We start from the raw sequence: 13,795 nt of genomic DNA, 5'->3' as shown, positions 1-13,795 counted from the left end.
ACATGGAGTTTACTCTTATCAATGCATTGTCATAAATCATATCAGTGATCTTCAGATCTGAGATAGCACAGTTATCTTGTATATAGGTGGTTTGGGTTTTATACTACTTTCATACTTGTACTGTGTATGGGTATATGGGCATGTGTTGGCTCCTACTAGTTATATATGGAGGTAGGTGTTGATCAAGATGGAATCTGTTCCTCTAAGTAAATAGAGATAAAATCCTATGTTTATTTTCGTTGTTCTTGTTGTTTCAAGTTCCTGGCCAAGACAGATAGATTTATTTAGAAAGAGTTTCTGGTGAGAAAATCTTTTTAATCAAGAACTGGAATTAAGAGAGAACATAATATTCATAGCAAATGGAGTTTGACATAAACCATGACTCCAGCTTGAGTTGGGATCTTATAACAGAGGGATTCTAGTTCATGGTAATATATGATTATAGGTTCATTTAAGGTAAACCTTATTACTAATTGGGTGGCCAATGCATGATATGCTAGGCATTAACCATGGTCTATGAGGTGTATAAAATAATTTAGAGAAATCATTTATGGTAAGAAAGAGTTCTGATGATATTAAAAGTTGATATAATATCTCATTGCCAATTAGTGATGAGCCTAGTAAGTCACACACATAAACAAGTTATCGCCTAATTAAACATGATTTAATTAATTAATTAAAGAGTTTAATTGATTAATTAAATAGGTTTGGTTTGTAATTAGAATGCAAAGTCCTTAGCATGACTTGAAACCAAATCCAGGATATTTGATGCACAGTATAAGTTAAATTTATATTTAAAATAATTAAATATGAATTTAATTAATGAGAAATTAATTAATAAAGATTAATTAATTGATTTGTATTTGATATAAATTTATTAGAAGAAGAGAAATAATTGTTTTGGATTGAGAACTCAAAATTAACACACAGGGGTATTTTGGTCATTTCACAGGGTGACATGTGGCACCATGAGATGGTGACACATGGCACTACACATAAACTTGCCAAATATTTTTTTAATCATGTAAGATGATTGAAATTAAGATTAAATATAGGTTTAACACTTGCCACAATGTGATTGGGTCAATTAAACCTAAAACCAATTAGAGGGTGACATGTGGCAAGGGTTTTATGTGTTGACCTACCTATATAAGTGTTGTTATGAAAATAAAAAATACAAGCAGTAGCTATTCTCTTTGGTGCCGCCACGCAAGAGGTTCCTCTTCTCTTCATCTTCTTCTCTCATCTGTTCCAAGAGATTAGCAAACAATCTCTTGAATTAAAAATACTAGAAATCGTTTCTAGTGTCCTGTTTACATCTTTAATCTCTTAAAAGGCAAAACTTGATTTTCTAATTAATAGAAAAGCTTTAGAAGCTGTTCAAGGGCTTCCATAGGTGTTCTTGGTGAGGACAAGCTAGAGGGACAACATCTGGTGTCCTGAAGACGCATCCGAAAGGCACAAATACATAGCAGTGCAACAAAAGGTTAGTGTATTTGTTCTTAATCTAATCTAGGGTTCTAAAATTAATATGATTAATGTTAAAATGTTAAATGACAAATACAGATCTAAAAACATATTAAAAGTGTTTTAATATGTTGTTTATCATTGAAATCAAACAGATAAAAATAAATCTTTCATGATGCATGTGACCTTAGATGAAAATTTTTGAATTCAATAGTATAAACTTGTGTATTTCACGCTTCTGCTCCTTCAACAAGCACATGGAGTTTACTCTTATCAATGCATTGTCATAAATCATATCAGTGCATATAATCTTCAGATCTGAGATAGCACAGTTATCTTGTATATAGGTGGTTTGAGTTTTATACTACTTTCATACTTGTACTGTGTATGGGTATATGGGCATGTGTTGGCTCCTACTAGTTATATATGGAGGAAGGTGTTGATCAAGATGGAATCTGTTCCTCTAAGTAAATAGAGATAAAATCCTATGTTCATTTAATTGTCCTTCTTGTTTCAAGTTCCTGGCCAAGACAGATAGATTTATTTAGAAAGAGTTTCTAATGAGCAAATCTTTTTAATCAAGAACTGGAATTAAAAGAGAACATAATATTCATAGCAAATGGAGTTTGACATAAACCATGACTCCAGCTTGAGTTGGGATCTTATAACAGAGAGATTCTAGTACATGGTAATATATGATTATAGGTTCATTTAAGGTAAACCTTTTAATTAATTGGGTGGCCATGGCATGCTGTGCTAGGTATTAACAATGGTCTATGAGGTGTATAAAATAATTTAGAGAAATCATTTATGGTAAGAAAGAGTTCTGATGATATTAAAAGTTGATATCATATCTCATTGCCAATTAGTGATGAGCCTAGTAAGTCACACACATAAGCAAGTTATCACCTAATTAAATATGATTTAAATAATTAATTAAAGAGTTTAATTGATTAATTAAATAGGTTTGGTTTGTAATTAGATTGCAAAGTCCTTAGCATGACTTGAAACCAAATCTAGGATATTAGATGCACAGTACAAGTTAAATTTATATTTAAAATATTTAAATATGAATTTAATTAATGAGAAATTAATTAATAAAGATTAATTAATTTATTTGTATTTGATATAAATTTATTAGAAGAGAGAAATAATTGTTTTGGATTGAGAACTCAAAATTAACACACAGGGGTATTTTTGGTCATTTCACAGGGTGACACATGGCACCATGAGATGGTGACACATGGCACTATACATAAACTTGCCAAATGTTTTTTTAATCATGTAAGATGATTAAAATTAAGATTAAATATAGGTTTGACACTTGGCACAATGTGATTGGGTCAATTAATCCTAGAACCAATAAGAGGGTGACATATGGCAAGGGTTTTTTTTGTTGACCTACCTATATAAGTGTTGTTATGTAAAGAAAAAATACAACCAGCAGCTATTCTCTTTGGTGCTGCCACCCAAGAGGTTCCCCTTCTCTTCATCTTCTTCCCTCATCTATTCCAAGAGATTAGCAAACAATCTCTTGAATTAAAAACACTAGAAATCGTTTTTAGTGTCCTGTTTACATCTTTAATCTCTTAAAGGCAAAACTTGATTTTCTAATTAATAGAAAAGCTTTAGAAGCTATTCAAGGGCTCCCTTAGGTGTTCTTAGTGTGGACAAGCTAGAGGGACAACATCTGGTGTCCTGAAGACGCATCTGAAAGGCACAAATACATTGCAGTGCAACAAAAGGTTAGTGTATTTGTTCTTGATCTAATCTAGGGTTCAAAAATTAATATGATTAATGTTAAAATCTTAAATGACAAATACAGATCTGAAAACATATTAAAAGTGTTTTAATATGTTGTTTATCATTGAAATCAAACAGATAAAAATAAATTTTGCATGATGCATGTGACCCTAGATGAAAATTTTTGAATTCAATGGTATAAACTTGTGTTTTTCACGCTTCTGCTCCTTCAACAAGCACATGGAGTTTACTCTTATCAATGCATTGTCATAAATCATATCAGTGATCTTCAGATCTGAGATACTTGTACTGTGTATGGGTATATGGGCATGTGTTGGCTCCTACTAGCTATATATGGAGGTAGGTGTTGATCAAGATGGAATCTATTCCTCTAAGTAAATAGAGATAAAATCCTATGTTCATTTAATTGTCCTTAATGTTTCAAGTTCCTGGCCAAGACAGATAGATTTATTTAGAAAGAGTTTATGATGAGAAAATCTTTTTAATCAATAACTGGAATTAAAAGAGAACATATTATTCATAGCAAATGGAGTTTGACATAAACCATGACTCCAGCTTGAGTTGGGATCTTATAACAGAGAGATTCTAGTACATGGTAATATATGATTACAGGTTCATTTAAGGTAAACCTTATTACTAATTGGGTGGCCATGGCATGCTATGCTAGGTATTAACCATGGTCTGTGAGGTGTATAAAATAATTTAGAGAAATCATTTATGGTAAGAAAGAGTTCTGATGATACTAAGAGTTGATATCATATCTCATTGCCAATTTGTGATGAGCCTAGTAAGTCACACACATAAACAAGTTATCGCCTAATTAAATATGATTTAATTAATTAATTAGAGAGTTTAATTGATTAATTAAATAGGTTTGGTTTGTAATTAGATTGCAAAGTCCTTAGCATGACTTGAAACCAAATCTAGGATATTAAATGCATAGTACAAGTTAAATTTATATTTAAAATATTTAAATATGAATTTAATTAATGAGAAATTAATTAATAAAGATTAATTAATTGATTTGTATTTGATATAAATTTATTAGAAGAGAGAAATAATTGTTTTGGATTGAGAACTCAAAATTAACACACAGGGGTATTTTGGTCATTTCACAGGGTGACATGTGGCACCATGAGATGGTGACACATGGCACTACACATAAACTTGCCAAATATTTTTTTAATCATGTAAGATGATTAAAATTAAGATTAAATATAGGTTTGACACTTGGCACAATGTGATTGGGTCAATTAAACCTAGAACCAATCAGAGGATGACATGTGGCAAGGGTTTTATGTGTTGACCTACCTATATAAGTGTTGTTATAAAAAGAAAAAATACAACTAACAGCTATTCTCTTTGGTGCCACCACCCAAGAGGTTCCCTTTCTCTTCATCTTCTTCTCTCATCTATTTCAAGAGATTAGCAAACAATCTCTTGAATTAAAAATACTAGAAATCGTTTCTAGTGTCCTGTTTACATCTTTAATCTCTTAAAAGGCAAAACTTGATTTTCTGATTAATAGAAAAGCTTTAGAAGCTGTTCAAGGGCTACCATAGGTGTTCTTGGTGTGGACAAGCTAGATGGACAACATCTGGTGTCCTGAAGACGCATCCGAGAGGCACAAATACATTGCATTGCATCAAAAGGTTAGTGTATATATTCTTGATCTAATCTAGGGTTCTAAAATTAATCTGATTAATGTTAAAATCTTAAATGACAAATACAGAACTAAAAACATATTAAAAGTGTTTTAATATGTTGTTTATCATTGAAATCAAATAGATAAAAATAAATCTTGCATGATGCATCTGACCCTAGGTAAAAATTTTTGAATTCAATGGTATAAACTTGTATTTTTCATGCTTCCGCTCTTTAATTGGTATCAGAGCTACTATATTTACCTTTTAGATTGTTTATTTTATGATTTAATTGTGTGTTTTGATCATGAGATGATTTATCCATTGCTGGTTGCAATGGATGTGTGGCAGCATGCTTGATGAACTCCAACATGGTGCGCCTGGTTTGGGCTTCATGGATGGTGCAAGGTTTGGCTTTTTAATTATGCAATTGTTGTATGATCTAGGGCCTATCCTTTGACTAATTAAAGTGTTTAATTAGTAGTTTTAATCACACAATTAAATCTTAATTTAAATTACAATTTTAAAAATTGTTTGAATGTGATTCAAATATAAATTTTTAACAATTGTTTGAATGTGATTTAAATCTAATTTTTTAAAGTTGTTTGAATCATTTTCAAATCTGAATTTTTAAAGTTGTTTGAATCATATTTTAATCTCAATTTTTAAGGTTGTTTGAATGTGATTCAAATCTGATTTTTTAAATTTGTTTGAATGAGATTCAAATCTGAATTTTTAAATTTGTTTGAATCATATTCAAATCTGGATTTTTAAGTTGAATATGAGATATTCAATTTAATTTAAGTACATATGTTTTATTTAATTGTTAAATAGTGATATGCATGATGGATGATCATGGACTATAAAAGACCAATGTGATTGGATTATTTCTTTTATATTTCTTTGGGATTGTAAATTAATTAATTTATTTTGGGCATGTATTATTAAGTTTGTAATAATTTTTGGGTTATCATTTTATTTATTTATTTAAGTTCTTGTAAATTCACCTTGGTATGCGAAGGATTACTATGCAATTGGATTGCAAGATTTTTAAGGAGGTCAAGAGCATTAGTGGTACCAGTGGGAGGAATTTGAGATCAAGTGTTGATTATGTACTCCTTCAGCAACTCTTGTAAAATGAATGAATGAAATGCACCTGGGAATGCCCTAATTCAATTCTTGGTGGCTCAGAATTGAATCCCTTAGAAAGTCTATGATCATACCATATTTACTGCTTATCCATGAATGCATGAGACATATGGGAATGTATGCTATAATATGATATATGCATGCTAAATGGATAATGTGAAAGTGAGACCTTAATAGTAATTAGGATGACCACAAAATCTTCCAAACAAATGATTAAGTTGAAAATGCTATAATTAAAGTAATTATAACTTGGGCCCTCCATTGGGGCAGTTATTTTAAGAAATTTTAAATAGTTGCATAAGATGCAATTAATTTAAGAGATTTTCTTAGGAATAATTGTTAACCATGAGATGTTGTAAATATGTAAATGGTTTGGTGGCCAATATTGGATTTACCTGAGGACAGTAAAATTATTTGCATAATTACCAGCTTAATGGGATCAACTTAAGTAATGCAACATAAGTCAATAATGGATGTACCTGAGATTTTGAGCATTAGGGGCTAGGTAAAGGATTGAACCTGACATGAGATGTGATGGGCAAGGAGTTGCTCACTTTTAGTTTATTGTAATTCCAATAATGGATGTACCTGAGGATGATCAATAGAATTATAAGAATTCAATTACCCACTAGAAATCCATCCAACTAGGATTTCCATTTTCTACTTTGGAAGTGTAGGATTTGCTAAGTTAGTGGGAGGACCAATTTGATTAAAAGACCATAATCATTTTGGTTAATTACATGATACATTTACTAATTAATCTAATTATTTTTTGCAGTTAATTTTCTAATAATAATGAGCACAGAACAACCACCACCATCCAATATCCTTGTAAGCATACTTGATCGCAATAGGTTGACAGGACCTAATCTGTCTGATTGGCTAAGAAATTTAAAACTTTTCCTGAACCTTGAACATATAGGATATGTTCTAGATTTAAATGTTCTTGGTCCCATACCTCCAAAGGCAACTCAAGAGGAACATGAAACTTTGGACAAGTGGAAGGAGCATGATATGAGAACTAAGTGTTACATGATTGCTTCCTTGAGTAATGAGTTATAAAAGCAGCATGAGAACATGCAGAGTGCGAGTGAGATCCTCCTTCACCTATAAGAGTTATATGGTGAGCACAGCAGGAATGCTAGGTATGAGATATCTAGACAGCTGTTCCGTATGAGGATGTATGAGGGATAAAATGTTAGGGATCATGTCCACAAGATGATTCGGCTAATTGAGCAGTTGGAACATCTTGACTTCAACATGGATTTCCAACTACAGATGAATTTAATCCTTCAGTCCCTTCTTAAGTGTTTTGGGAATTTTGTGACAAATTTTCATATGACTAAACAGGAATGCACCTTAGCTGGTTTACTCAACATGCTGGTTATTGCCCAAAAGAATATGCCAGGCAATAAAGGAAAAGAGGTAGCTTTGATTGCATCTTCTTCTACTAGAAAGTCCAACAAGAAGAAGGGTAATAAGAAAAAGAAATCTCAGATTCCTGGTCCTTTGAAGAAAATAGCTAAACAGAAAGGGAAGACTAAAGCTGATGGAGGTAAAGGAAAGTGTTTCCACTGCCAGAAGAACGGGCACTGGAAAAGGAACTGCCTGGAGCATCTTGCTTCTCTGAAGGACAAGAAGGATACACCTTTGGAAGGTATGTCCATATCTTGTTATTTAGATTCTGATGATACTGATTGTTCATCTACAGCTTGGGTTTTAGATACTGGTGCCAGTTCTCACATTTCTAATGATATGCAGGAACTAGCAAATAGTAGCAGCTTGCATTCTCAAGACGTTAGACTCCGGATTGGTAATGGATCAACTGTTGAAGCTTTAGCCATAGGATCTAAATCTTTTTATATGTCTGGACAAGCTTTGTATTTGGATAATATTTTATATGTACCTGATGCTTTTAAGAACATCATTTATATATCTAGTTTGGCTAGAAATGGCTATGAATTTTAGTTCACAGATGATGTTTGCAATATTTATTTTGTAAATAAATATGTTGGTTCAGGTTATATGAATGATGGTCTTTATTATTTGAATAATAATGACAAACACAAAATGAATGCAATGCCATGGTGAAAACCAACTCAAGTTCAAAATATATTTGGCACTTAAGGTTATGTCATGTTGCAGAAGATAAGATTGCAAAATTAGAGAAAATGGGGATTCTATCCTCATTGGGCTCTGAGCCTACTCCAACTTGTGAATCTTGCCTTCAGGGAAAAATGACTATATCACCCTTTGTTGGACGAGGGCTAAGGGCTGAAAATATTTTAGAGCTAATACATAGTGATTTATGTGGTCCATTTAAGGAAATGGCTAGAAGCAGTTTTCATTACTTTATTACCTTTACTGATGATAAATCAAGGTTTGAGTATTTGTATTTGATGAAATACAAACATGAATCCTTTGAAAAGTTCAAAGAATTTAAATCTGAAGTAGAAAATCAAACAGGAAAGAGTATCAAAGCTCTTCGATCAGATCGTGGAGGTGAATGTTTGAGTACTAAATTTGATGAATACTTGAGAGAGCATGGCATTGTTTCCCAGCTGACTCCTCCAGGAACACCACAGCTTAATGGTGTATCTGAAAGGAGAAATCGTACCCTATTGGATATGGTACGTAGTATGGTGAGCTATACTGATATGCCAATCTCTTTTTGGGGATTTGCATTAGAATCAGCTTTGTATATTCTGAATAGGATTCCATCAAAATAAGTTTCTTCCACACCTTATGAGATATGGCATGAAAGAAAACCAAGTCTTATGCATGTTAAGATTTGGGGTTATCCAGCTTATATCAAAAAGCTGAACACTGATAAATTGGAAACCAAATCAGAAAAGGGTTGATTTGTTCGATATCCAAAAGATAGTTTTGGATATTATTTTTATTTGCCTACATCACAAAAGGTTGTGATGAGTAGAGATGCTACATTTCTTAAACAATAGTTTGTTCAAGAAGGAGCCAAAGGAAGGCAAATAGAGTTAGAATTGGAGAATTCTGACCAACCAACAAATCAGATGGATATAGATCTATCTAGTCAACCTATACCCATTGATGAAACATCTACAGCTATTCCTCATAGAACAACTAGGGTATCTCACCCACCAGTGAGATATGGTTTCCTTCATGAAGAAGAACAGGAGTTGTCCACTCATGAAGAAGTAGATCATGGAGATGATCCACTTACCTATGACGAAGCTATATCAGATATAAACTCTTCAAACTGGATTAATGTTATGAAATCCAAGATTGATTCCATGTATAAGAATCAAGTTTAGGTCTTGTTGACCCACCTGAAGGTATTGTACCTATAGGGAACAAATGGGTTTTCAATAAGAAAATTGGTTCTGATGGAAAGGTAGAGACCTATAAGGCAATGCTAGTAGCGAGAGGGTTTCGCCAAAGGCAAGGAATCGACTATGAGGAGACTTTCTCGCCTGTTGCCATGCTTAAATCAATTAGGAATCTATTAGCAATAGCTGTATACTATGATTATGAGATTTGGCAGATGGATGTCAAAACAGCTTTTCTCAATTGATACATTGAAGAAAACATTTTTTATGGAACAACCTAGGGGTTTTGAATCCCAAGATGTTTCCAAGGTATGCAAGCTAAAGCGATCCATTTATGGGTTGAAGCAAGCTTCGAGGAGTTGGAACATCCGTTTTGATGAAGCCATTAAATCATTTGGTTTTATACAAAATGAGGATGAGCCATGTGCATATAAGAAGTTTAGTGACAGTGCTATCACTTTCCTAGTTTTATATGTGGATGATATATTGTTGATGGGTAATGACATAGGTATGTTGATAACTGTAAAGGTATGGTTGTCAAATACATTCTCCATGAAAGACTTAGGGGAGGTAACCTATATTCTTGGGATTCGCATCTATAGAGATGGAGCAAAAAGAATAACTGGTTTATCCCAAAGTCTATACTTGGAAAAGGTGTTAAAGAGGTTTAACATGCTTGATTCCAAGAAAATATTGTTACCAGTGAGACAAGGTATCCACCTTTCTAAAGAGATGTCTCCAAAGACACCTGAAGAAAGAGATAAGATGGCCAGGATTCCATATACTTTGGCTATTGGAAGTTTAATGTATTCAATATTGTGTACTAGGCCAGATATCGCATATGCTGTTAGTTTGACTAGCAAGTATCAATCCAATCCAGGTTTGGAATACTGGATAGCTGTCAAGAATATCCTTAAGTACTTGAGAAGAACTAAGGATTTGTTCTTGATCTATGGAGGTGGAGACTTGCAATTGGATGGTTATACTAATTCTGATTTCCAATCAGATATCAATGATAGAAAGTCTACCTCTGGGTATGTGTTCATTTGTAATGGAGGTGCAGTCAGTTGGAAGAGTTCCAAACAGAACACGACTACAGATTCCACTACCGAGGCTGAGTATATTGCTGCATCAGATGTTGCAAGGGAAGTTGTTTGGATAAAGAAGTTCGTGACAGAACTTGCAGTAGTTCCTTCCATTGAGTCAGGAGTTCCACTACACTGTGACAACAATGGAGCAGTTATAAAGGCTAAGGAACCAAGGTCTCACAAGAAATCCAAACATATAGAAAGGCGCTACCACATTATCAGAGAAATAGTTGGACGAGGTGATGTAGCCATGCAGAAAATAGCATCAGCTAAAAATCCGACTGATCCATTCACTAAGCCTATGTCACAGACTCAGCTAGACCGACATCTTGATAAGATGGGTCTAAGATATTTTAATGAATGGCTCTAGTGGTAGTGGGAGATTGTTAGTAGTATGCCCTAGAGCATATCATTTAGTATGTATCTTGTACATGATTTTATTAATAAAAGGCATTTCCACTTTTCTGTTTACATAACATATTTATGTGTAGCAGAAAAGGTCCATTGATATTTTGTTAGAAATTCTATTCTTAAGTTAAGAATATGAGTGACATTATTTCTAGCACAAAGTATCATAAATAGGTTCACAATCGAGGATACTTCATAATAAGGACATGACTTATCCAAAAAGAATGTATTCATGTTTGTTCCCAAGTTATTTATATGAGATACAAATAAGATGGAATGGTGAGTCTCATGGCATATAACAAACATGATAGGCACTTATACATGATAAGTAGGCCGAACTAGGGACACTTATGACAAGCACATGGAGTTTACTCTTGTCAATGCATTATCATAAATCATATCAGTGCATATAATCTTTAGACTTGGGATAGCATAGTTATCTTGTATATAAGTGATTTGAGTTTGATATTGCTTTCATACTTGTATTGTATATGGGTGTATGGGCATATGTTGGCTCCTACTAGTTATATATGGAGGTAGGTGTTGATCAAGATGGAATCTGTTCCTCTAAGTAAATAGAGATAAAATCCTATGTTCATTTAATTATTCTTGATGTTTCAAGTTTCTGGCCAGGACAGATAGATTTATTCAGAAAGAGTTTCTGATGAGAAAATCTTTTTAATCAAGCACTGGAATTAAAGGAGAACATAATATTCATAGCAAATGGAGTTTGACATAAACCATGACTCTAGCTTGAGTTTGGATCTTATAACAAAGAGATTCTAGTGCATGGTAACATATGATTATAGGTTCATTTAAGGTAAACCTTATTACTATTTGGGTGGCCATGGCATACTATGCTAGGTGTTAGCCATGGTCTATGAGGTGCATAAAATGATTTATAGAAATCATTTATGGTAAGAAAGAGTTCTGATGATATTAAGACTTAATATCATATCTCATTGCCAATTAGTGATGAGCCTAGTAAGTCACACATATACACAAGTTATCACCTAATTAAATATGATTTAATTAATTAATTAAAGAGTTTAATTGATTAATTAAATAGGTTTGGTTTTTAATTAGATTGCAAAGTCCCTAGCATGACTTGAAACCAAATCTAGGTTATTGGATATACAGTATAAGTTAAATTTGACACTTGGCACAATGTGAGTGGGTCAATTAAACCTAGAACCAATCAGAGGGTGACATGTGGCATGGGTTTTATGAGTTGACCTACCTATATAAGTGTTATTATGAAAAGAAAAAATACAACTAGCATCTATTCTCTTTGCTGCCGCCACCCAAGAGGTTCCCCTTCTCTTCATCTTCTTCTTTCATCTATTCCAAGAGATTAGCAAACAATCTCTTGAATTAAAAATACTAAAAATCGTTTCTAGTGTCCTGTTTATATCTTTAATCTCTTAAAAGGAAAAACTTGATTTTCTAATTAATAAAAAAGCTTTAGAAGCTATTCAAGGGCTGCCATAAGTGTTCTTGGTGTGGACAAGCTAGAGGGACAACATCTGGTGTCCTGAAGACGCATCTGAAAGGCATAAATGCACTGCAGTGCATCAAGAGGTTAATGTATTTGTTCTTGATCTAATCTAGGGTTCTAAAATTAATCTGATTAATTTTAAAATCTTAAATGGCAAATACAGATCCAAAAACATATTAAAAGTGTTTTAATATGTTGTTTATCATTGAAATCAAATGGATAAAAATAAATCTTGCATGATACATGTGACCCTAGGTGATAATTTTTGAATTCAATGGTATAAACTTGTGTTTTTCATGCTTCCGCTCCTTCATGACCCTGACCTTGAAGTTGTCTTGAACTCTAAGCAGGTGGAACTTTAAACTTCTTCCCAGGTGCAGAGGATGAACCGGACTGACCTGGACCCCGCTTTTGCTGTCTCTCTCTTCTGGTTTGCTCACTTATCTAGACTTTTTCAACCTTTAAAGCAGCTTTAACTAACTTGGCAAAATCAGAAATCCCCAACGCTGTAATCATTTTTTTAATGTTATCATTGAGTCCCTCTTCAAACCTTCTACACCTCTCTGCTTTTGCAGGGACTATCTCTCTCCCATACTTACTTAATCTCACAAATTCCCGTTCATATTCTGCTATCGATAGCTGCCTCTTCCTCAGGCTAATAAACTCTCTTCTTCGGTCTTTCAAGTACACACTATCCACAAATTTGTTCTTGAACTCAGCAAGGAAGAATTCCCAAGTGATCAGCTCGAGCTGCACCTCACTAGATACCGTGTCCCACCACTGATAGGCATTGTCTTGGAGTAGGGATACAACACCCTTTAAGTTTTGCTCTAGGGTGTAATGCAGTTGCTTCAATACTCGGATGGTTCTGTCTAACCAATTTTTAGCTGCCACTGAGTCTTCTTCTCTCTTACCTAAAAAGTCTATGGCTCCGAATTTCCTCAGTTTTTCCAGGTGAGATTTCTGCTATGGAGGTGGTGGTGGTGGCATTACCCCTGCCATTTGTCTGAAAAATTCAGCCATTTACTGAAACATGGCCTGTAGAGGTTGAGCAGGCTCTGTTGGAGCAGGTTCTCCCCTACCCCAAGTTTCAGCTATTGCAGGTGTAGCATGGCTCTCCACTTTCTCCTCAACTGCCCTCTTAGACATAGGGTTCATAACCTAATCAAAATAACAAAGACAAACAGATCTGCATTAGTGTCACCTCGACTTTTACAATTACAATGCATGGTATAGACTTGATCTAGACCCAGAAAAGCCTAAACTGTTCTCTGATATCACTAAATGTGACACTCCTTACCCGTCTACAGTATAGCCGAGCAAGATATGCCACACTGTGTACTGGAACACCATATTTTATCTCAATTATTTTTATCCTTTCTTAATTTTTTTCTTTATGATGATGAAATGCAATTTGGAAGATTTGACTCATTTAAGTCATTTATTGAAATTATAAATTCATTTGAGGTT

General features: G+C 33.6%; 1 protein-coding gene across 1 annotated transcript; it reads right to left on the bottom strand.

The window, feature by feature from the left end:
• Positions 1 to 12,769: 12,769 nt before the first annotated feature.
• Positions 12,770 to 13,474, bottom strand: LOC131181355 (uncharacterized). Its single transcript, XM_058149401.1, has 2 exons — positions 13,408 to 13,474; positions 12,770 to 13,239 (listed from the first exon to the last, which is right to left on the bottom strand). Exons 1-2 carry the CDS (start codon positions 13,472 to 13,474, stop codon positions 12,770 to 12,772), a joined length of 537 nt encoding a protein of 178 aa, XP_058005384.1.
• Between the last annotated feature and the right edge of the window lie 321 nt (positions 13,475 to 13,795).

Source organism: Hevea brasiliensis, chromosome 7 (genome assembly GCF_030052815.1).
Source record: "Hevea brasiliensis isolate MT/VB/25A 57/8 chromosome 7, ASM3005281v1, whole genome shotgun sequence".
Classification (NCBI taxonomy): Eukaryota; Viridiplantae; Streptophyta; class Magnoliopsida; order Malpighiales; family Euphorbiaceae; genus Hevea; species Hevea brasiliensis.
Note: the sequence above shows the minus strand (reverse complement) of the source record. Positions and strands in the feature narration are given on the sequence as shown.

What these genes read in the sequence shown, in the direction of transcription:
- LOC131181355 (XM_058149401.1), bottom strand. Translation starts at nt 13,474, where the DNA reads ATGTCTAAGAGGGCAGTTGAGGAGAAAGTGGAGAGCCATGCTACACCT. An exon ending in TGCAATAGCTGAAACTTGGG is followed by an intron (nt 13,240 to 13,407) that starts GTAGGGGAGAAC and finishes TAGACTTTTTAG; the next exon opens with GTAAGAGAGAAGAAGACTCA.